The sequence below is a fragment of the Camelus bactrianus genome, chromosome 1 (genome assembly GCF_048773025.1).
Source record: "Camelus bactrianus isolate YW-2024 breed Bactrian camel chromosome 1, ASM4877302v1, whole genome shotgun sequence".
Lineage (NCBI taxonomy): Eukaryota > Metazoa > Chordata > Mammalia > Artiodactyla > Camelidae > Camelus > Camelus bactrianus.
This window is the reverse complement of record NC_133539.1, coordinates 82,026,928-82,051,850: the sequence shown is the minus strand read 5'-3', so window position 1 is coordinate 82,051,850 and position 24,923 is coordinate 82,026,928. Positions and strand designations below refer to the sequence as shown.

The window sequence follows — 24,923 nt, the reverse complement described above, 5'->3', positions numbered from 1 at the left end:
TGGTTTTGAGACAGACTTCTTTATTAAAGTTCCTACTTCATTATGTAGTATGACAGATTGATTGATTCTAGGAGGTATTTCAGAAATCTAAATTGAAGCCCAGGCTTTTCTCTGAAAAAAGGGTAGTTGGAGAAGTCATACAGTTTCTTGGAGGTCCTCTATACCTGTGTTACCCAAAAGTGTGGTCCACAGATCAGCAGCGTCAGCATCACCTTGGAGCTTGTTAGAGAGAGGTATTTTCAGCGATTGTTGCTACTAATAGGTTCTGTTCAGAGGGTTTTATTCTCTCTTTGATTGTAACTTCGAACTTTTTCAACTTCAGAGGGACAGTTACCAGGCTTCAATGTGAGTGCAAGCCTCAGATGCCCCTGGGATGGGTTCTTCCTTCTGGAGGCCACCCAGTGTAGCATTTTGGTGCCCATCATCTTTACAGAGGAGCACATGATGTCAAATAAGAGGGAAGGGGGTAGTTGGGAGAACATATCAGTGTGTGCTACATTGAGGGACCCAGAATCAAACTGAGAGGCTGTTTTAGGACCTAAGCTAATTTCACTCAAATTCTTTGCGAAGACATTTGACAAGTCCCATGGTCTATGTGACAGACACTCACATGAAAATTATAGTCAGGCTGACAGTGGGTAACAGTCCCTGGACAGGGATGGAAGAATAGAATAAATGTCATGGAGCATAGCCCTTACCTGAAAAGGAGCCCATCACCAGCCATGGCATAAATGACCCTCGGCATTGGGAAGAGGGAGCCCAGCAAGCTGACTGTCAGTCCTGCAACTGACCCGATGGCCACTACGAATTTTGCAGCATAGAACCCATGAGCCACAAACATCTCCATGAGTGGGGATTCTGTGTCAATGGCGTAATATGGCACCATCAGAGTTAAGATCATGCTCACCTGTTAAAACAAGAGGAAACATGGTGGGAGGTGGAGAGGACTGAAGCATGGATGGGTGTCCCATAGGAGAGGAAAGAGGCCTGCACTGGAGCTTGGATCTGCCTCTTCTTGGCACCTGCCTTTACTTTAGAACAGTTATTTGGCCTCTGGAGCTCTTGGTCTCAGTATTTTCTCCCCACATGTGAATCTAGTGGATTGGGCCAGGTGATTACTAATATCTCCCTCTGGCCCTTTCACATCTGAGGAATAAACCTGCAGGTGTTTCAGCTTCATGAAAGCAGAGCTACACTGAGGGTTCAAGTAGATATTATCAGGTAGGAGGAGCTGCAGCCAAAGGCAGTGCAGCCAGGACCTGGCAGTGACCTTGAGCACCTTGCCCACATGGACAAGACTCGTTTCTTTTACACTTTCAGGGTCCCATGGGGTCTTATCCATACTACTTCTTACCCCAAAGGCCAGAGATCAAAACTCTGAAGATAAGTGCATAGTAGGGCCACAGCTGATTAACTGATGGGACTCATATTTCCATTCCCTCTCTGTAGCTCTGTCCCAGGAACCAGGCAGGCCAAGAAACAAATTATAGCATCAGGATGGAATCCAGTTCTACTCCGGGCTACAACACCACTATGGCTTTGCTTAATCAGGGCCTCTTTCTCTTCATATTTCATAGATCTGCCATAACATCCCTCCCTTCATAACTGGCCCCAGGCAATGGAACCAGCAGTCATAAGGCCAGGTGCCCCCCCGGCCTGTGAAGGCCAATGCTGGCATCACAGAGGGAGTCCAGAGCTTGAAAAGGAGAGAGTGGTTCATTTCTAGATCACTTCTTTGCCTATATTCTCAAAAGCCAAGATCCTCCAGTGAAGCCATGGGCCACTGGGGAGGATGGCATGGACTGCCACAGGCAGCACTTTGGCTCTCCTGGTGGTAGAGCGGCAGCCTGCTGACCAACACGAGACCTGATCACTCCACGGCATGGTTGTGGCCCATATATTCTGAAAGGGAATCTGTCCTAGCAACGTCACCACTTGCAATGTCCCCTTTGGGGATGTTGGGGGGTACACTGGAGGAGAGTGGGATTGATTCTTACAGCAATTCTCATTGGGTCTCTTGCCTGCGTTAGATTAGGATGGGCCAAAATTTGGGTGCATAGACTACTCTAGTGTATAAAGCACTATTCTAGGGAAGGAATTGTGATTATTAACGTCACTGTGTGTGCTGCAGTGCTTGACCCCTGCAGGAGGGGGCGTATGAGGGAGGAACAGCAGGGGAAATGCAGAAGAGAGTGTCTCTGCTGCCCCCAGCCCAGCTGTTCCTGATCACAGTCTGCAGAGAGAATCAGGGTTGGACGAGATGAAGCCGGTTGAGTGTGTGCATGGGGAGGTGATAACTGACCTAGCCGGAAACGTGGCTGGCGGCCCGCATGCAGCACTGCTCTCGTGTTTTCTTTTGGCTTCCAGGATAGTCCTGTTTGCCTTAGTGGTCCACTGGCCTGGCTTCTTCAGGCTGTTGCTAAAGTTTTTTTTTTTTTGGTGGGGCTGAGGTGGATGTGCTGGGTGGGAAGGAGATTCTTGCCGCATGCTATGGCCGCAGGAACAGCAGGGCTGATAGGGCGCACCCTGGCTGGTGACTCTTTCCTAACTGTGGTGACTGAATGGGTGGGACCCCCAGGACTTGGGGGGATTTGTGTGACCACACTCCTGTTGGCTTACCAGCTGGTTCTTGCTGTTGCCAGGGGCTGAGGGGATGTTGGATGGGGCCGAACTATTTCTGTGAGAGATTCTGGGGTGGGAGCTGTGAGATGACACATCAGAAGTGTGAGGAGTGTCTCAGGGGCGTGATCCTGAGGAGACAAGCCTGAAGGGTTCATTCTGAGGACTTCCCTTAGCAGGGAAACCTGAAGGGGTGAGCTTGAGCCAGTGTGAAAATACGGAGCAAGAGCAGGAAGACATTGCATCCCCCTGCCCCCTCCTAGACTTAGGGGAAGAGCACCTCTAGAGGACGATGTGTTCCCTCCCTCCACTCTGGGAAAGCCTTGCCTCTTTGCTGCTGGGAAGCTCCCAGAAGACAGAGGAGCATTGAGGAAGGTGCACAGAGGCTCACAATGCCTCTGCTCGCACACCCACCCGTTACTGCCAGCCTATGATCTGAGCTCCTTGGACGGCAGCCCACTCCCTGCACACTATCCCCTGGGCAGCAGCTGACACCAGGAGCCTGTGCAGAGGGAGGAATAGGGGCGCAGGCCCTGGCTGAAGTGAGGGCCTGAGGCTTCTCCCGTCTCCAGTTTGGAGCCCTGATTTTCTTCTTGTCCTCAGCGGGTGGGGTGAGCTTGAGCCAGTGTAAAAAGAGGGAGCAACACGAAACATACGCATACAAACACCAAGAAGGCACAAGGAAAGGATTACTTCCTGACAGAAGGAAACCCAGCCCCAGAGTCACATTTTAAGGTCAGATATGAAAAGACCATGAGGAGGGCCCCATAAGCATTTGGTACTTACGGACACATAGGCTGTCAGGCAGATGACGAGGGAGGCGGTGATAGCATACGGGATGGATGTGTTGGGATTCTTGGCTTCCTCTCCGGTGGTGGCAATGATGTCAAAGCCAATGAAAGCATAGAAACATGTGGCTGCTCCTTGCATCACCTGTAGGGATGAAGACATTTGTCACACTCAGTGTCAGGGCAGCACCAGGGCCTGACATGTGGTGCCCACAGTTGCCCAGTGCCCGGCAGACACTACTGAGTGGCAGAGGGGTTAACATGGTGGGACTTGTGCTAAACGCTTGAGTTCTCATCGCTACTTTCTAGCTGTGTGACTCTGGGAAGTTCCCTCATGTGTAAAATGAAGATAAGGATTATAGCCAAATAAAACTAGGTCACTCAACACATTCAAATCAGTTTTGGAAATAAGTGGGGTTATGAATAAATAAGTTGGCTATCCCTACATCTTAGGAACTCATTAACTTCTTTGTGCTTTGTTTTCATTCAGTGGTTCTCAACCACAATCACAGGCTGTGTGACTATCCCTAGGGAGTGTTTGGAAATGTGGGGAGGTTCCTGTGACTGTCACAGAGACATGAGGTGGGTGCTTCTGGCATTTAGTGTAGGAGACTCAGATGCTTTTGTGCAAACTATCCTGCCCAGATTACCGTTAGTGACCCTGGTCCATCGTCTCCGTGGCAACTTTCAGGTCTGAAATTGTATAAAAGGTTTTCTGATCTTCAGACATTCTGTTGTCTTCTATGGGAAGACAGGTAGAGATGATTTGATTTTCCTGCTCTTTTTGGGGGCTTGAGTGACCTAGTTGGGCTACAAGGCAGGGGAGGAGATGAGTGAGGCCGTGTGAAGCTAGGGAATGGTATCCAGTGACCTTTGCTGGATGTCTATCTCACAGGAGCCCATGTGATTCCAAGGATGGTTGGGACTTGACAAGTCAAGAAGTCAGTGAAAATCTTTCACTGAGGAGTCTGTGACTTTCTTCCAAAGAATCTATTGAAGTTTAAATTATGTTTCCCCCAGTTAGCATTCTTATTATCAGCTGAAAGTAAGAAATGTGCCTCTTTGAATGCTTGGGGATGTCATTCTAGGGGAAGATGAGAGAGATTTTTCTGGGCTTGTGTTTATGGGGTGAGGGGACTTGGCAACATGCAAGCTCTAGCCAGGGGTCTGGGAGTGAGGCTCCTTATGGACTGGACCATTTTTTTTTTCTTTTCTCCGTATTTAGTTTATAAAGGATAAAATTGTAAACATGTGCCAAGCAGAAACCAGTCCCTAAATTTTCACTCTTACCTTTCCCACTGACTTCTCAATAAGTAAAAGACAGAACACTCAGAACTAGAACCCGCAAGGTCATCACAAAATGGAAGGGCATCTCAAACTTCCCAAAGCAACCTTTGCCCGTCTGTAAAATGAGTTAGTTTCTTCTATAGTCTTTCCCGTTAGGACTCTAATGTTTCAGTTCTTTAACTGGGGGTTCTCATTCTGGGGTCCACACAATTCAAGGGGGTCTCAGAATTTTGCTGAGAAAAATTATCTTTTTATTTTCATTAACCTCCACCTGAAGGTTATCATTTCTTTCAGTTATAAGTGTAGGTGACAAACTAACAGAACCTGTGACTTTGTCACCAATAACAATCAGTTTCCTATGATGTTAGTTGTTGCAGACATCTTGAAACACCACTTGTGCTCATTGCTCCTTCCAATTTATGACGGTTATTAGATATAGATATTAATCTTTAAAGCACTAATAAAGAAGCACATTGTTATATCACAATTTAAAAATATTTTTACAACTATTTTTCAGTATACAGTTAACCCTTGAACAACGTGGGGGTTAGGGGTGCGACCCCAGCATGGTCGAAAATTCACTTACAGTGGCCCTCTGTATCCATGGTTCCTCCATGTACTCAGTTCCTCTGTGTATGTGATTCTGTATCTGTGGATTCAACCAACCCCTGGCCAGTGAAGTACCATAGTATTTACTATTTTAAAAAATCCACTCAAGTGGAACAGCTCAGTTCAAACTCGTGTTGTTCATGGGTCAACTGTAATGGATTTCTTTGAAACGCCTATGTAATTAGATTATTCATTTATAAACACAGTCATCAAAAGGGGGTGCATAGGCTTCACCAGGCTGTCGAGGAATCCACAGCACACACGCATAAAAAATATCTGTGAATGCCTTATCTATTCTAATAACTCAGGCAGAAAGAACTTCTCAAACCAGCAGTTGACACCAGAGGGCTACTTTCTGGGAGAGGTGATAACCCCCAATTTCACTCAAGTGAAGTCCTTCACTTTAGGACTTGGGAAGTGTCTTTGATCTCTAGACAAGGAGATCAGACAGATCTCACCTTATTGTACACGGAGGTTCACAGATTTGGAAACGTGCTTGTTCTCATTTGTCTAAAAGATGTTTCTGGTGTTCAAGGATGAATGGATTCTGGGGTTCCAGGCTCGCTAAGTGGCCACAATCAAGGAAAGCTTTGCTTAAAGACAGCTTTCAGAATACAGGTCCTGCTTTCTCTTCCTTTAGCATCTTTCTTGCCTTAAACACATACACACACATACACACAACTCTTGTAAATCATATAGTGACCTTTTATGACAATCAGTCTGATGATGCATTGCTCCCAATTAGGACATCCCAGGTCTACAGTGCCATGCCAACTTGGTGTGATCAGTTCTGGATGGAAAGGTTACTGACACTAGAAGAGGTCCCTGCTGAGGACAGAAGGGTGGGGAGGTGCTAAATAAGAACTTAGGGCCAAGCTACCCTAGAAAAAAGTGAGAGGTCTGTAAACCATGCCATATGAAGAATAACTGAACAGTTGGGGATATCTAACTTGAAGAGAAGACTCAGTGGAAGATGCCTCCAGACAGAATTGGAGGGACACTTCCCAGTTTTGAAGTATGGACTGTGTAGCAGCTGGAGGAGAGGTACACTGTAGGCTGCAGAGGGAATCCCACGGCCATGCATATGGGTGGGATAGGATTTGGTTAGGAGTGCAGATTTTGTAGACTGTCAGACCTAGGTTAGTTCTGTCACATACTAGTTTGGTGACCTAGAACAAATTCCTCACCCCTTGAGAGCTCATTTTCTTTATCACTTATATGGAGATAAAAATCGTATTTATTTAGCTCATTGGATTGTTACAAGGATTAAATGAGATAATATAGTCAACCACAGTCATAGAATACAGTCGGTACTTATAAATATTGCTCTTATTAGCAATATTTTTATTACTGTTGTAAGTTTTTCTAGAACAGATGAACCTAAGGGCACAAACAGATTCCTCCTCTTCTTCCTCCTCCTTATTACTTTTCTTTTAAACTTCACACGCATTTTATTAACTGCTTCCATGAACCAGGAACTGTGCTTGGTGGTGTGGATGCAGTCAAATGCAAAAGTACTCTGGACTTGATCCGCTGGGGCTTGGAGCCTAGAGGACATTGCAGGACTCAAAATGTAACCTCGACTGTGGTAACAGACTGAACAAGATTAATAGAGACTATGTATTTGTAAAACACAGACGCTACTATTTCCCAAATGAGTGAAAGAATAGATGGCAATCACTGATAATGATTAGATACCAGAAACTTAACTATGGTCAAGTTGGGAAGAGAGAGAATAAGTTTTGGAAGAGAAAGAAGAAGTTTGCAAAGAGAATGTCTGTTAGCTTGAATTTGCTTATGTAGAGCTCGAAAGCAATTGAGGCTGAAGAGTGACTGAACGGATGTCAGAGAGCTAGAGGTTCTGTGATAGGCAGAACACGAAGTTTCACTCGGATGGTGCAGATGAAATGGTTTCAGTGAAGGGGCTCTAGGAGTCAGGCCAGGAGGGCCTGAGGAAGAAATACCTCTGCCTCGTTTTCTCACCTTCTGATCTCCTGGTGATGTCTCCCACTGGCTAAGCCCAACAGGAAGCAACCAGCAAGGGGTCTTCTGGGGGACAGAACAGAGCCTGAGGGGTAGAGAGCGGGTGGAAGAAATGGAGGAAAACCAGCACACCTGCCAAGATCAAACAGACCCTGGCCTAATGAGATACAGATTAAATAAACAGATTATCAAAGAGAAGATAATACAATCAGCAAATAGGCTCACCTTTTTACTGAAGTTAGTTTGAATGAGTTTTTCTTCCTTGCAAGCAAATGATCCCTGACTGGTAACTACAAAAGAACCATGAAATGAAACTGTGTATGGGTGTGTCTCTACCCAAATAACCACTGACACTGCTTTCACTTCACCTTTTCCAGATCGCAGATCTGGCCTCTGGCATTTATGATTAGGATACCTTTCCATGCCTGAAAGAACGTGTGGTACCAACGGGTGAGCATCTGTGAATAAAAGTGGTGGGTGAAGTGTGTGTGCGTGTATGTGTGTGTTTCTGGGTAAGTCGGTACTTTATCCTAACTTTCCTTTAATGTTTTATGTAAATAAAAAACAGTATTGATTTTCTAATTTGGTGACATAAATGGCAATTTTATTCCAAAATCAACCTGGTAGCTGCTCAGCTGGGTGATCCAGGTCTGTCCTCCCCTCTACAGAGCTTTGTGGGGAAGCAGCTCATGTCTCAATTGCTGGAGGGCTGCTACTTAATTAGTTGTCAAAAGAGTGTCATTTGTGGCCTGCTACTCAGTGTCTGGAATCCCTAAAAGCTGTCCCCTGTGCCTTGCTGATGTTTGAGAGGCATTAGGGTGAGGCAGCTCTCCATATTCTTCCTTGGCGGGTCTGCCAGATGCCTAGGAAAAAATTAGGCACTTTTATGTAATTCGGTCCCCAGGTAACAAGACAAAACTCCAACTTTAACAGCATTTCCTACCACTCTCATTCTCCAGATCTATTAGCAGCCTGTCCACAGCGACAGTGGAATGTGCTAATAGGTTCCAACAAGTGGATTCAAATGTGGAGACATGGAAAACAACTTTTCCTTTGTTTGGAGGCTGTCAGCATTCCCCACAAATACTTGCTCTGAACTGTTTTCCTGGGAGCTATTTGTGCTGGTGGAGAGTCTTGTTTGGTTAAAGAGAAGCCGTAAGATAGCATCAAGAACAAATAACATACAGCGAATACACATCCAACAATGTTCAGGGGCTGAGGAATTGCAGATGGAAGCAGGGGTTCAGCCGAGGGCCAGCAGTTACTTGATATAGGGGAAGAAGTGTTTGTTGTTCTTAAGCTCTTCAAGACCAAAGAAGCATTTGACCCAGAACCTGTAAGTGAGTAAACCATTCCTTAAGTTATTTTCTTTGGAAGGAAGTGGTTGGAACAGTGAAAGAGTAGGTTTCTGAGGGGTCCATGGCCAGAGGACAGATTGCTCATTAACTCTTTCAAAGTCCTTGAGACTTGTGTTTCAAGTCATGTCACAGTGTCCTTATAAACCATTCCCTCCACAGTGGTTCCCTCCATCCCATACTACCTGAAGGGGTTGAAGAATAAAGTGGGTTGGAACTCTGAAATGGTCCCCTTGCCAGGTAGGGGTCAGGTTTTCCCTCAGGAGTGAAGTTCACGCAGCTGCCAAGTAGACAACTCACTTTTGTTGACAATTATTCGATAACAGAGTAGGGAGTGTGTTTGTTCACTTGGTGGATGGCATGCTCATGAAAAGGTGTCAGACCTTAAAAAATAGCATCTGTATTCAAAGTGGCCTTGCTGGACCGGAAAATTGACCTGAAACCAAAGCTGAGAAAGAACAGGTCTAGGCAGTTTGCTGGGGGGGAAATGTACACTGCAGAGATCCAAGGCCAGGCAGATAGCAGACAGGATGAGTCAGCATCATCTTCCCACTGGGCTGTCCTTTGTGCTCAGATGATGTTTTTAGTCACAGCCACTGGGACATATATTTGAATTTCCTGCAGGGAAAATGGATTGGCAAAGAATAATCCAAAATCTCAGCCAGCTTTTTGGGTGGCCAATGACAAGCCTCCTCCAGGTAGCAGGCTTGGGTTAGAGTGAGGTCAGTGGCCAAAGGTGCAGAAAAAGACAGTTGGTCCCACATATCCAAACCCAGGGGTAGAGGAATAAATAAAGGCTTTTGCTCATCCAAGACTGGCATTGAATCTCAACTCTGTTATGATCTAGATTTGTGACTTAACTTTTCTAAACTTCAGTTATTTTGATGTACAACTGGAGATCACTGTACTTGTCTTGCAGGGCTGTGGTGAAGATTAAATGAAAAGTATATATGAAAGAGTGTGTCATAAGGAAGGCCGTGTTAGGGATGGCATCCTTCCTTTCTTTTTTATGCCTGATTTCTGATCTTCTTCTCTTGCTGCAGAAGCTAGTGAGAACCTGGAATTGGGTAGATGAGGACCCCTTAAGCTCAGCTTGATCAGCTCCTTCCTTAATGAGGCAGCTCCCGACTGAGTAAAGATGTGAAGCCCCTGAGGAGGAGAGGAGACCCCGTAAGGGAAATAAAGACCCCAGAACAAAGAACAAAGGGAAAGTCTCAAAGACTTGCTCATCTTCTTCAGCATGGGCAGAGGGTATTCACACAGAGCATATTAGCTCTTTCTAGTCTTCACATGGGGCCTAGACTACAGTGTGTACCATTTAAATAGGCTTGTTAGGAAAAGTCTGAAAATTAAACATGATCTGAGTAATTAAAAAAAGTTTTCAAATTGCTCTGATATGATGTGTCAGTAAACAATGCACGTTTGGCCTGAGCCAGCTTAACTATACTCCCATCTGATAAAAGCCTAGACCATCCATTGCTTTAATGCTTCTCCCAGCTCCCATACTCTAAGACTTTGTGATGGCTTGAAGGAAATGAAAATGAAACCTGTCAGATTAATTACCATATTACTTTTTTTTTTTTTTTTAAAGAAAGGCTCAGAAAGGAGGGGTCATCATACACGAGGCTCTCAATGTAGTAGAAGGGGCTTTAGAGCCATATATACAGCTGGGTGGGGATTTCAGTCCTGGCACCGACTAGCTAAGTGACTTCAGGCAAGATATCCAGCCTCTCTGAGCCTTGGGTTCTCCATCTGTAAGTTTGGGGATAGCAGCACCTTCTGTAAAGTTTTGATATCCATGGAGTACAAAGCTGGGCACCCAGCAGGTATGGACGAATGCGAGCTCCTTACTCCCAACGTGATCGCTATTGCAAACCACACAATGTGCACATGAAAACATCTAAGATTTTATTCTTTTTTTTCCAAATATTTGGTGCAATTAGTTTTATCACTTGATAGATGAGGAAACCTGAAAGTACAGAAGTTAACTGTTGGCCAAAGTCTTACAGTAAGTCCATGACCCAGTAATTTTTACGTTGTTAAGAAAATGGTGAGAACATTTTCATGTGCTATGATGAAAATGCAACTGAGTTTCGGGAAAACATTCTTTCTTTGTCAGTCTTATAATTTGTTGTTTCTCTTATTTGATAGGAAAGGAACAATTTGTATCATAAAAAAATATAGACTTGGGAACCCAGAATGAGGTCATCAACAGTGTTTCTTTGTCTCTGCTTCTGGTTCTAACCAGTTTCAGGATTTATTCATTTTCATGGAGGAGGGATGAACTCCATGGTCCTGTGGAATTCTTACAGATAAGCGGAAGACTAGAAATCTTGGCTTAAATTGCTTCCTTGTTTTCTTTCTCTGCATTGAACAGTGTGGCATAGTTTAAAATACACAGAAGTTACTTTGAGTGTTCTCCAAAAGTGATTTCTGGTCCCTGGACCTCTTCAAGAAAAACCAGCCTAAGCAAAAGCTACAAAAGCAAGACTGGTGGAATCCTGCATGGGCTTCTGTCATGGATCCTGGGAGGCTTTGCATCTCTTGGTCTCAGTTTCTTTACCTGTTAAATGAGGGCATGGGACCAGGTGACCTAAGATCCGTTCTAGCTCAAAATTCTCTGATTTATGTTCTACTGTTAAAAAAAAAAAGAATGAGCTGGTGAATATTACCAATAAATCCATAAAGTAAGAATCTTAGTCATACTAGGGAAAGAATCCGGGTACATCTTAGAACTAGTACTCATTAGCATAAAGAATTTCCACTCTGACCTTCCCATTTTTCTTTAGCAGAAACCACACCACCCTATCATAGGGATGAGACTGAAAATATCCTTTTGGTTCAGCACACTCTCTCGCCAACCCCCAGACCACACCAGGTGGACTTCTCTGCTGTAGACCACACCACTGGAATGGGATCTATACCCAGTGCTCACTGGGCCTGCTCATCTGCCCTCTGACTGCAGTGGGACTCTCCACCTTGGGTCAAACGTTGAGATTAGATTTAAAAGCTGTTTTTTTCGTAGTTCCATTCCCAAGCAACATTCATCCCTTCCTCACCCGTCCACTGACCCGGCATCCTATACTGCGTTGCCTATTTATGGACTGTCTGTCCCTCTGAATAGACTATAGAGAGATTCTAAATGACTGAGCAGTTCATGTACAGGCTTTGGAGTCAGACAGTCGTGGCATTGGGTCCTGACTTGGGCACTTATACTGTGTGTTTAATAGCAAGCCATTTGACCTCTCTGAGGGTGAGTTTTTTCCTCTGTAAGACTATAATGTAAATATTTTCCTTGTGCAGTTATTAGGAAGATTAAATGAGGTATTATATGCAGAGCACCTACTGTAGTATTAGGCATATGGCAAGTGACCAATACTTCAAATTTGTATAAAATAAGATCTCAAGGAATGTTTGTAAAACAAACAAATAAATTTAAAAAGAACCACTTCTTTGGGACATTCCAATTAAATTCAGATAAAAGGTGTTGGAGAGGGTGCCATGAAGATGATGAGACAAGCAGCATTTTCTTGAAAATATGTCTTAGACTAGTCACAGGGTGGAAGGCAGAGCATGCATCAGGTACACCAGGATGTAGGAATGGACTCACCCCTGACCAGCCGTGGGGCAAGAACTGGCCTCCAGCCCAGTGCTTCCCACTGATGAAGAAGAAGCCTGCAATCATGATGAACACCCACACGGCCAGGTTCAGCACGTTGAGCACATTGTTGAAGCCCACAGAATTCTTCACCCCCAGTGCGACAATGATGGTGACGACAATCGCGATCACCAGAGCCAGAAGGTCCGGGTACGACTGCTCTCCTTTCCCTAGAGGGGAAAGATGTGGGTTAATATTGTCTAGGGGGAAAAAGGCCATGCAGACTCCCAGGCCCACCCAAGTGCATCTGTACTCAGCTCTGAGAAGGGTGGTCAGTTTGTCATGGAGGGAGACGGAACTCTGTGTGTGTGTGCACGTGTGTGTGCATGTGTGTGCGTGTGCGGGAACCTCCACTGTGGTCCACAAGTGTCTATTTGCATATGGGAAGGTTTTGGTATATAGGTGAGATGACCTGATATCCTGGACCAAAAATTGGGGTGCTTGATATGACAATTACAGCAGTGCCTATGGAACCAAGTCATAGAACATGTCAAGTCAGGACTGTCCTGGGACATTCAGATGCATATATGGGTCTAACACGTTATTTGAACCATTTTATCTTCATTGTTGTTTACTTTATAGCCCATACATTTTCCATTTTATTCCATCAGTCTTCTCTTTATTAGCAAATTTTAAAATAAGTGTCTTTGAAAATTATTGGAAGAAGGGTGTCCTTTCCATTTGTGTGTACATGGTTGCAGAGAAAATCACCAGTGAACGTGCCCCGCCTGCTTGGTCTTGTCTGTTGGTCAGTGGACTCCTGCCCTCTATAGAGTGGAAACGGCACTGCCTCGGCAGTCAGCCTCCTGCGTTTCAGCTGGACCCTTGCCTCTAACCAGCTGTGTGGCCTTGGGCCAGTGCCTCCTTTCTCTGGATGTCATCTGTAAAGTGAAAGAGTTCAGCTGCCTGATTTTGGAGGACCCTTTCAGACCTGAAATTCTGTGAAATCAGTATACTGAGAAAATGTGGTCTTTGTATTTTTTATCTTCTCATGATATCTGGGTGCTCAACATTTCAGTCAATTCTTCTGAGATAGGGACACCAGTCAAGTGACTTGCACACAGCCACTGAATTAGTCCCTGGAAGTTCTGGGGAAGACCCCAGAGTTTCCTTATCTACTGTGTAGCTTCCCATGAATGTAAAGGGATAGTTATCAGGATGGAAGGTGGGTGGCAGACCTGAAGCCTCAAGGTATTTGTTATGTGAGCTTCTGATTGTTTGGTATTCACTCATTTTGTTTCTTTTAAAAATATATTTTCTCATTCAAAAATTAATGTGTGCTTGTTTTTGAACAATTTAAAAAATCTTCCGATGAAACCACTGGAGAAGTTCCTTACAGTTCTTTTTTCTCCGTTAGTTTTATTTTTATATAGTTATTAACATGATGCACATACAGTTTGTATCCTTTGTCATACAGCATTACATCTAAAACATACTCCATGTTTTTTTTTTTGAAAAAATTTTCAAGCATTTTTATTTATTTATTGTCATATTATTTTAGGTGTTTTTTTTTTTTTTTTTTTTTTTTTTTTTTTTTTGGCCGGGGTGGGGAAGGTAATTAGGTTTATTTATTTTTAATGAAGGTACTGAGGATTGAACCCAGGACCTTGTGCATGCTAAGCATGTGCTCTACCACTTGAGCTATACCCTTCCCCCAATACTCCATGTTTTTACAACAGTCTTCCTGGTCATCCTTTTAGTTGCTAGCTACATAACACACTACCATAATTTACTTAATTGTTTGCTCCACTGTAGAATACTTAAGCTGTTTCTGATTTTTTTTGTTATTATAAATAAGGCTGGGATGCACATCTTTTCATATAAAGCTTTTATGGGAATTTATAGGGGAAGAACACTTGGCAAAAAAAAAAAAAAAAAAGGTATTTAAGGCCCTGGACACATTTTACCAGATTGCACCCTGAAGGAGGACCCCGTTTATTTGGCTAAGTTCGCACGTTGGGGTTAGAGGATGTGGCAGTCTCACCCAGGCCGTTGAGGGTTCCCACACTGTCCACCATCCAGCGGCTGATGGTGTGGTTGGTCAGGGAGTCAAACATGCTGCTCAGAGCACTGGCGCCCGCCGCAGTGCCAATCAGGTACTCCAGGATGAGGTTCCAGCCAATGAAGAATGCCACGAATTCCCCCACAGTGACGTAGCTGTAGGTGTAGGCCGACCCGGTGGTCTTGGGGACACGGACTCCGAACTCTGCATAGCAGACGCCTGCATGGGACAAACACACATGGACGATGGATTTCCGGAGAGGAGCCAACCTTTGGTGGTTAACCATCTTGGGTAGAAAATACTGGAAATCTCTGGATCTTGGAACAAATACACAAAGTTTATGTATATGAATCAATTCAAAGTCAGATCTAATGTTTCCCAGTTTCACTTCGGAAAACCTTTTTAACCTGAATGCCAGAACTAATTCTAAGAAACTATCAGAAACTGATCTTCTTCATTAGAAAAACTCCCATTTATTGGCGGTGTCTCTGTCATTGCTCCTTAGGTGTCAGCTATCCTGAGTGAACATGGGTCTAACTCATTGTGACCCCCACAGTTGATGGCACCAGGGTTAGATTATGTGTAGCACTCTTCTCTTTCATTTTTACGTATTGCAGAGGGTGCTTCTCATTTGAGAGTGATACCTCAAGCAATTTTTGAAAATCCTGTAGTATATCTGGGGAGAGGATAATAAAAATGTAAATATAAATCAATGCCTAGTTATTAACTAGGAAATTTAGCACATGAAAAATGTAATTTAGGGAATACTTTTAGAGTGCCTACTGTGTGCTTGGCATGGTGCCAATTGGTGGGAATTAAAGACAAGTGAGGCATGGCCCTGCCCTCCAGGGGATCTGTACCAGACTGTGTGAGCTCAGCAATGCAGTGATGTATAGGAACAAAGAGAGCAGAGTTGAGACATGTACATCAGCTGGCTTTCAGGTCTATGGAGGAATTAATTGCACACAGAAAGTGGAACATGAGGCAAAGAAATGGCGGGGAGAGACAAGTTTTGGGTGGCACGAGATGTGCATGGGGGGGCTGGGAGGTGGCGATGCTGGAGAGGCAAGCAGAAGCCATGTGTTTTCTAAAGTGGGTTAGGTTAGGGCCCACTTCCACCAGAGTCATCTGTTGAGTTGTAATTACAGGAGGTGGAGACCAGGAGTCTGCATTGTAACAAGCTCCCCACTTGTATCAGTGAAAAATAATGATATATTGCTTCTTTTTTTTTTTTTTTTTTTATAGAATTAGAGACCAAATTAGAAAGAGACTGGGAATACACCAAACTTCTGGAAGCTGGAAGAGTATTCTACGTTGTACTAGGAACTCTGAATTTGGGGGCAGAGGGTGGGGTACCAATTGGGAGGACAGACATAAGACAGCTTGGAGGAAACACACCAGGAAAGGGTTGTAGGAGGATGTAGAGGGGAACTCAAAGTCAACTTTACCTTCAGTCCTAGTTTTGTTAAGGGCCAACCCTGAGGTTCTCTCATCACAAATCAGGGAACAATGGTTCACTCTTTTGTGACTAAAGGGAACAGGTTTCTTTTCCTTTTGAAAGGAGTGAAATCAGTGCAAGGAAGCAAAAACAGAGATGTCAACAGCAATGACACAGTGGGTGACTAAATGTGATGCAGTTACTCTTTTCCTTCCCCTCGGTGGCATCCGTGTCAGGGTGTCCATATGGAAGGAGCACTGGACCAGCTGGGCAGCGCTCTCCTCTCAACTCTACCTCTCTTCCTTGAACCTGTGTACCCTGTTACGTTGTTTCCTTCTTTGTAAAGTAAAGGAATTAGGCCAGGACGCTTTCTTAAGGGTCTCCTACCCTGACAATCTAGGATTCTATTGTTATATTGAATTTTGCTACAAAATATATTGAGCATAATTTACTTTTCTTTTACATTCATTACTATATTTTTCTGTATCCTGGAGATGCTCTCAAGGCTAGCAAAGCTGTTAGTCCCTACTTTGAATGGCCTAGGCTGCTGTTTATTTTGAGTTTCTATGTCAGCCCCCTTCCCTCCACTTTGTAAAATGGTTTTCTATCTCCTTCATGGAGGACAGACTGTCAGTTGTTTCTTCTTGTTGCTGTCACAGTCCAAACTCCTCCTTTTCTAAATCGCTGCTTCTAGCACTTGATGTTTAAGTGGTTAGAGTGAGTCTAAAATTAAGAGGAAGTGGTCTCAGAAGGAAGGCCTGAGGGGAGGAATTCTTCCATGAGGGAAGTACAGAGTGTGTAAACGCTGAGTGTGAGGACCTGGTGACATTTTCTTGGAAGCTTAGGGGACATGTGTGTTCTCTGCTCCTGAAGAGCATTGAATTTGCATGTACAGAGTAGGTTTCTCTTTAAGTGCAGTGTGAGGAGTGGATTAGGGGGCAAGTAACTTATCCTTGTCAGTGTAGGATCTACAGCTTTACCCAGTAATTCTTTTCTTTTTAAAATTGAAGCACAGTCAATTACAATGTGTCAATTTCTGGCATACAGAACAATGTCTCAGTCATGCATATACATACATATATTCGTTTTCATATTTTTTTATACCCAATAATTCTTATATACTATGACTTCTTTTCTCCATCCTTCTTTACCACCTGACAACGTGCAAGGCTTATACATAGAATTTTTCCAAGCAATGCTTTTGAAATGGGCATTGATTTGACTGCTGATTTAATCTGGAGAATCAGGATTGTTGAATTTGGGTAACCAAACATTCTCTCCTTGATCTTTGATCTGCCAAATTAAATTTAAAAACACCCAATTCACCATCGGAACCCTTTCACCAAGGGTAATTAGCAGATTGCCAAATCCTCCTTAGGTCTTGTGAAGGGACCAGCCCCTTGCTGTCCTAAGTTGGAGGAAGAGGCCCTGTGCTGTGCACAGTGCAGGTGCATGTAGAATCTTAGTTGTTCATTTTCCAAAAACCTGCTTGGTTCCTGATGACTGGAGTCTGGGGAGAATAGTGGAAAAAACCAATTAGCCTCTAACCATATAGGACAATTTCTGCTCCCAGAAGTCAATTCTTTGGGGCACATTCTGATTTTGAACATATTATAGTGTAAGAGATTTTATTTTGGCATCCTGATTTATCTGTATGCAAGAATCCAAGCTTTTAGTGGGCACTAGAGAGTATCCAGCCTGGTGCTAAAGCTCAGTGGTGACGAGTCAGTGATTTCAACTGCAAGTGTCCTGGAAAAGCCTGGAAAATGTTGTCAGTCATTCAGTTTTTATTTCAGAATATCTCGTGTATAAGAGAGACACATTTCAAGGGTATCTTTCTAATTGTAGTAAGAAATGAAAACCACGGAAAGGGTTTTTATATGGTTTTTATTCTAGATTCTGTGGTAACGGAGTATCCAAAGGCAACTTACTTGCCTCACACGGGTAAAAGGAGGGGCAGCTAGACGAGCCTCAGGATTCCTTCTAGTGCTCAGGTTCTTTGGTTTCACAGCTAGAATCAACTCGTAATCATTTGGGTCAACGGGAGAAGTCCTGAAGAAAACACTGCAAGCCAGCTGTCTCAGCTAAGGTGGCACTGTCTCCGAGGGGGAATTTTGGAAGTCTGTGAGGGTGTCTGTGGTTCTTATGATTATCGTGGACACTCGTGGCATTAAATGGGCAGGTGCCTGGGCTGTTAGACATTCTGTCATGTGTGGGGCCGTCCCACTGAACAAGGCACCGTCTTGTGTCTTACATGATTCTGAAGGTCCCAGTGGACTTTCATGTAAGTCAAAACCTGTTTGTAACTTTTGAGCTTGAATCTGTCTTCATCTTACATATTAATACTAAGCACTTTTATTTGGCATGGCTTTATATACAATGAATTTTCCAGGCTGCGATAACTGGGTGAATTTAGGGACAGTTGTAATTTGTTTTGTTTGGAATTTGCCAGGAGTTGGTCATCATTTGGGAAAACCACATCATCAGTGGCTCAAGACACGGTCTTTGAGCACCAAACAGCACACCTGTGTGAGTGTGCGTTTGTAGCAATTGCATTCGTAGTGGTTCTATAAATGACAGCAGGCAACCAATGATTTCAGTATGTCCCCTAATGTCCTTATGACCCCGCATTCACACATTGAGATACTATTTTTGTTAGAAATTACTTTTCTTTCATTTATCTTCCCTACAAAAGGCGTAATGATTTTTTTTTAAAGTTAAGTAAGTAGGAAGGTACCATTATCTCTAGTTTGCATTGCAGAATAGAAAAAAAGAATTGCAGAGTACTTATTATCTAAAGTTGATTTGGTGTACTGGGATAGAGAATCACTATTCTAAATGAGAGATAGTTCATGAATAATCTCTATTCAATTTTGTAATGCATTTAAAAATTTCTTGCCCCAGAGTTACCTTCCTAATCATATTTGCCTTATGCTATTATCAAAGTGATTTTGCATTCCTTGGCTATTCATCAAGTGATTCGAGAGGGAAAGGCATATTGATTCCAAAAGAATAACCATGTAGCTGGAGAAAATCAATACAGAGAACAACGTTGGGGTACAGATGACCGTGAACGAGTGACTGCGTGCTGCAGACAGCATGATGGAAGTCTTTCCATTAGAGTTGTTCAAAGGTGGCAAGTCTAGGTCTCTAAGAAATTGGGGGATTCATTTCAGCAGGATTAGAGAGAGTGGGACTGATTCCTCATAGCCTGCAACTCAGATATCCTTTTCAGTGTCCACATTTTAAATATAAACATACATCTGGTTTTATTTTTTAATATCCCTGTTGTTTTGTTTTATTTCTATACCTAGAACTAGTTTTGGTTAAGTTGACTAATTACCAGCCTAAAAATTAGCGCAATTTAGGATTTACACGTTGAAAAGAGGGTTGGGACAAGACACTAGAACATTCCATATTTGAAACACTACCAGTCCCCTTGTGTGTACCCCAAATGATGTGTGATCTGAGGTTCAGAAAAATTTGGTTCCTTTCCATGTGAATTTCTTTTTAGCTCAGAAGGCCTATGGCTCTGTCATATATAGATATACTAGGCCAGCCTCTGGTTAGATTCTCCCAGAGTGCTTTCAAACAAGGGTGAACTTTCCAAACTGCCTAAGAGAGCGTGGCCCAATAGTAAACATAATCACTACATGTTCTTCCCCTTCTAATGTCATCCTGTCACTCACAGCCTGCTCTGGTTCTCTGGTTCCCTCTTAGAACCAGGAGGCGGATTCTCCACCCTAAGAGGATGTAAAGGAGAAACACCCAGCTGAGAGTAGGCGAAAGGTAGAGAAGGGTTTCTCCACTCAAGAAATACATTTTCCTCTTCATTCCACCACAGAGAGCAATCAAATAAGTACTTTCCAAAAGTGTGCTTTCACCTGGAAAGTTTAAATCTAATGGTTATTTACACCTGAATGCCAATTACTCTACTCAGATAGAGAGGTTTTCCCATTAACATGTGGTTCAACTTACTAACTAATTCCCTAACATATTTATCAATGCAGCTACTAGTTTCCCGAATGACTTCTGACTTTCTAATTTCCTTCCTTCAGTGCCTACTGAGTCAGGCACTGAGGTGAATATCAGAGACATAAATGGTGAGCAAAGCAGATCTCCTGACCTTGAAGCATTTATATTCCAATCGGGAAAGAATTTAATAAACAGATGATTTCACAGGCTGGCATTTAATACTATAGAGTATTTATGAGGTGCTCTGGGAGCCCAGTGGTATGAGTGTGGTTCTTAGGGAGCATGGGTCTTTGGTTGCTGGGGAAGTGGGGAGGCTTTTGAGTTTCATCTTGAAGAGTGAGCTGGGCTTTGCCAGGCAGAAAAAAAATGAGAAAGACTGGTCTCAGGCAGATGAAGGGGCATAGCAGGGATGACATATGCAGGCTACTTTGGGGATTGAGGATGACGAGTCTGCAAGAGGTGGCCTGGGATCAAGTGTTGAGGGCGTGGGACATATTTAATAGGTTGGGGGAATCTAGCTGAAAAGGTCTGGACAGTTCATCTACTATTGTTGTAAAGTTTTGTCTTGATTGTAAAACCCACTCTGCACACACAGTCTGATTTGAGAGCCTAACACATAAATAAGTAAAAGGGTGGCTCTGTCTGAGGAGAGAGTGGGAGACCTGAGGCTAGTCTGCCCAGGATCTCCCCCAACCCATGCCTCCCCCAAATCTCTGAGCATCCTCTGTGGCCTCACAGTGCTGTACTGAGCATGGTGTGGGGAGGGGCATTGGCTGTTCATTGGGGTTGTTCTCTTACCTGATAGATGCAGCTGAGCCCCAGACCTGAGGCTGCATATTCAGGTAATGACAGAGCTGGGGCTAGAATGGAAGCCTCCCGATACCCTGTTCTAGGAGCTTTCCAATTCATTCCTTCATTTATCCAAAATGTTTGGAAGGTACCATCTCTATGCATCTCTGTTAGTGTTAGATTTTAGAGACCTAGAGGTGACTAGGAAGAATACAGTTCCTTTGTGAGTCTGATAGTCTAGTGGAGAAGACAGAGCAGAGAAACAACAGTTATTATAAGACAAGAGAGGACATATTAGGTGCAGCGGGTGGGGAAAATGCATGGGCTGCTTCAAAGAACTGCAGCATTGAGTTCTGAAGTGAGGCCTTTGCACAGCCAGAAGGACTGTCCATAGGGAAAGAGGGTGTCAGGAGGTGTGAGAAGGAGTGGAGAGGAGTGTCCAAAAAAAACTATTAGTCAACTCTACAGTGTCATTCAGGCCCTGGGATCAGTCCCATCTCCTGCATGTTGCTCAGAGGGTCTGTCAGGCCGCCTGAGGTGACCAGCCATGGGTCATAGATACCAGACCTGATTGGTTGTTTGGAATAAGCTGTATCTGTCAGTGAGTCCTCGTGCTTGAAGTCAGTTCCTCCTGAATGCCAATTATCTACTGACTCCCAGACTCAGGAAGGAATCAGCTGTTGGACAACACCAGTGCAACTCACCACTTAGGCCCAAATGTGTCTTTAAGGCAGACTTCACCAAAGATAGCATTTTGCTGAGATGGTTGCTATCCATTTTCCTTCTCATTTTCTTGGTGTTCTTAAAACATCTCCGTCCCATGTATAACTTCACAGCAGGGCCAGACCTGCTGTATATATTGCTACGGTAGTTAGTACTGCTTATGTGCAGGTTGGGAGTAGGGTATAAGGAGAATCACGGGATCTTAGAGAGAAATAGAGTGTGAATTTTCCTGGAAACATTTGTTTTCACTGAAGCACTGAATTCCAGGTGGTGGGTAAAGAAGTGTCCCCATCATTGCTGTCCCCCCTTTGAGAAACAGGTTGCTGGATTCTGAGAATCATCTTTTCAGCCCTCTGTCATGTGCAGCAGGACCCTGCCATTCCTGCACCATTGTCCTTTTCCCAATGCTCTTGATCAGCCAAGAAAATTGTGGGTTTCTTTTCCAGGGAGTAATCCATCAGGCTCTCTCTCCCTCCCACCTCGACTGTCTCTTCTACCTGAGTAAACTTGGTCACTCCATCACCTGTCAGTGAAGCCCAGGCAATTTTTACAGATGTGCCTGGAAGAAAACCAATTTGTCTGGGAACGCCTGTTCTTTGCGTCTGAGAAGAGACTTATAATTTTTCTGCCAGAGCAGGCCCCAGGTGGACAGTAAGAGTCTTTGTTTAGGGGATGGGCAGCATCTTCAGTCAGGGGGTGTATGGCAGGGCTCCAGTTAAAGTTGGGTGGGAAACAGAGGACTGGAAAGTTCCCCAACCCACAGTGCCAGTGTCTCAACATATAAGTAGAAAAGAAAGAAGCTGTTCTCATAGTCAGAGAAGTGACCCCCCCCAAAAAATAGGTCAAGGAAGTTTAATAATTTACTGATTAAATGTGACCAGACTATCTGTTTACTTTCTTGTCCAGATCTCCCTGTATGAAAATATTTTAGAGCTGTTGGAAGTACAGTTTCCAGAACATGATGAATTCCAGTATCTATTGTCTGGTCATGCTGTTGTTAGTGTTGTCATTAATGTACATTAGTTTATTTGATTGCTTTATCAAATGATAATAAAGAGGGTAATAATAAACGTGGTTGCTTTCAACTAAAGAATCTACAGGGTTAGCTGTTCCCTGAGCCCATCTTCTGGGCCAGCTTGGTCCCTCTTCATTGCCGAGGTGGCAGGTGGGCTAGAACTGCCCTTTTCTCGGCTCCTAATATTTTTATGTAGGTGACCTTGTGTTAACATCAAAGGTATCCTTGGAGGGGAAAAGGTGTTACAAAAGGGAAAGGCGTATGTTTTGGGGCATCTACCTCTGCTAGGCCCATTGTACATGGTTCCTCATCTCATGTTCAGGTAAGCTGTGAGGGAGTGCTGGGGCCTCCATCAACAGCCCCTCTTCACTTTAGGAGAAGCTGTGAGGTGTCATGGGAGCCACAAAGCCTCTGGAGAGAGACCCAGAGACAACTAAATGAGATAATGCACACAGATCACTTTGCCCAATGCCTTGCACACACTAAGAGCTTAATAAATGGCAACCAGAATTATTACTAACTGCGGCCTTGAGCAAGTCACCTCATTCACTGAATCTTAGTTTCTCCATCTAGAAAATGGTGATGGTGATGCCTGCTGTGCAGGTTGTCGTGAGTCTGGGCATACAGCAGGTACTCCTCTAGTAGGAGCTATGGCTGTTGTTACAGTTGAGGAAAAAGAATCTGAGAGCTTTACTTAGCGGTAGTTTCTGGGGAGTGTTTATGCAGGAGCCCTGCCTCGAAGGTGGAATAAAAGAGGGTTGGAAGCAAGTAGTGTTGGCTGATGGTTCTAGAAACTCAGCATTGGCAGGGATATCAGAAGTTATCTAGAGTCTTGACCAAGCCCTCTGTGTGCTTGATGCTCTTGAAATCAGAACCTGGAAAAATTTATTTCCAGGTTTTAAATCGTTAACCCAGAAACGTCTATTCTGTTCTACAAGTCCAGTTAGAAGTTGTGAGGGTGAAGAGAAAGTTCCCATTTTCTCGCTCAGCCTTCCTGTATGAGGCCTACCGCCCCTCATCCAGATGACTCTGATGACTGGCCCAAAAGGCTTTGTGCAGAAAGGCAAGGGGAGCAGTTGCTGAGGTGACAGCCAGTCAAAGGTTTTCCAGCTCATCACTCTCCAGGAGTAGGCAGTGTCTCTACAGAGGAAAGTGGTATGGACAGAAATGGCAGTCCTAAGAAGCTTCTGAGAGGGGACCAGACCACCACTCCCCTTGGCTTGAGAATTTAGTGGACAGGATTAAAAGTGAGTGCTAAGATAACACACTTGAGCCCCTCTGTGACCGCCTCAGCCCATTTGACGAGCAGGTGGGACCACATTCCAGTGGGACAGGCTGCGTTCTCAGCAGATGCCCAAGAGAGTGAGACCCAGAGAATCTTCCACGGGCCTCAGAGGAGGACCTTCCCAGAGACATGAGAAACCCCTCATAAGAGGGGTGCCATCTTGACTTTTTCCCAGACGAGGCCATTGTGCAGGAAGGGCAGCACTGGGCCAGAGACTCAGGATGTAGAAGACTGTTCGAGAGAATCTTCTGGGTGTGGGGATTTGGTTACAACTCCTACTTCTTTCTAGTTCTCCTCCCTCCTGGGATACAAACACCTACCACGTTCACCTAGCCTCCTTCTCCTTCCCCCTTTCTACTCCGCAGCCCTCAAATTCTAGAAGAATTTGGCTTTCTGCAGGGCATAAGTGTGAAATTTGTATTTTAAGGAATGAGTGTTGCTGCCTACTGGTCCATGAGGAAGGAAGGATGGTATGCATGGTAAACACTTCTGAGCAGGATCCGGGGCTACTGTTCTTCCTAGATTCACACCTAGATGGTCCTGATGGATTGTTCCCAGTTGGATAGCCCCTACCGATTGCAATAGCAGTGGTAGGATGTTAGCTGACTTTTCTACAGGACAACTGCAGTGAATAGAACAGTGAATCACTTGTATATGTTGGTGGTCTCCTAACAGAGGCACTCCCACCAAGGAAAACACTGAGGACTCTTGGCCCGATTCATCATAATTAAAACATGCTTAGAAATGTTTGCAAAGGAGTAGGCATTTGTATCTATCTTTCACATATAGGAGAAATTTATTATATTGTTTATTTTCTTTAAAATTCCTAAGAAATTATAAACTGGGGTATTTATAAAGTCTCAAGATAAGTAAATATAACCAAGAACTATTACTGAATTTATTCCAAAATGGGAAATTTCTTGAGTTGATAGACTATAAAGATATATTTATGTATGTATATACATACATATATGTAAATGTATACATTTCTATATATGTTTTCATCTACTTTGCAAGGGACTTTTGGGGCCAGATCCATGAAGATGGCCAGTGGTAAAGTATAGTGTGAAATGCTTGTGATGCATGTTAGCAGATCTTTGCTCTTCCCACACATACAGCCAACGTGGGCACTCAGTAAAGCACAGACACAGACTGTCCAGGGTGAATGCATTCCTTGGGGTGTTATATCAAAGGTTCATTTTATTGCTTGCTGTTTCTTCTTCTCCATGACAGCTCTAGTTTTTGTGTTTGAATGCTGAGGGGCTTCCGAATCTGAACTATCTACTTCTCATTTGCACTAAGAATGAACCCAGCCTTGTTAGGATGGAGATGTGGCCAACGGTAGAGTTACTAGTGATAAATTAAGAACAAACTTTACTAAACATTTACTGTGTGCA

General features: G+C 43.9%; 1 protein-coding gene across 1 annotated transcript in view; it reads right to left on the bottom strand.

The window, feature by feature from the left end:
* SLC7A14 (solute carrier family 7 member 14) overlaps positions 1-24,923 on the bottom strand; it is a 105,537-nt gene that overhangs the window by 18,941 nt on the left and 61,673 nt on the right. Inside the window, exons 3-6 of the mRNA XM_074367911.1 lie at positions 14,284-14,520; positions 12,252-12,469; positions 3,406-3,552; positions 699-907 (exon numbers count right to left, since the gene is read on the bottom strand). Of these exons, the coding sequence (XP_074224012.1) occupies positions 699-907; positions 3,406-3,552; positions 12,252-12,469; positions 14,284-14,520 (811 nt within the window). The remainder of the gene's footprint in view (positions 1-698; positions 908-3,405; positions 3,553-12,251; positions 12,470-14,283; positions 14,521-24,923) is intronic.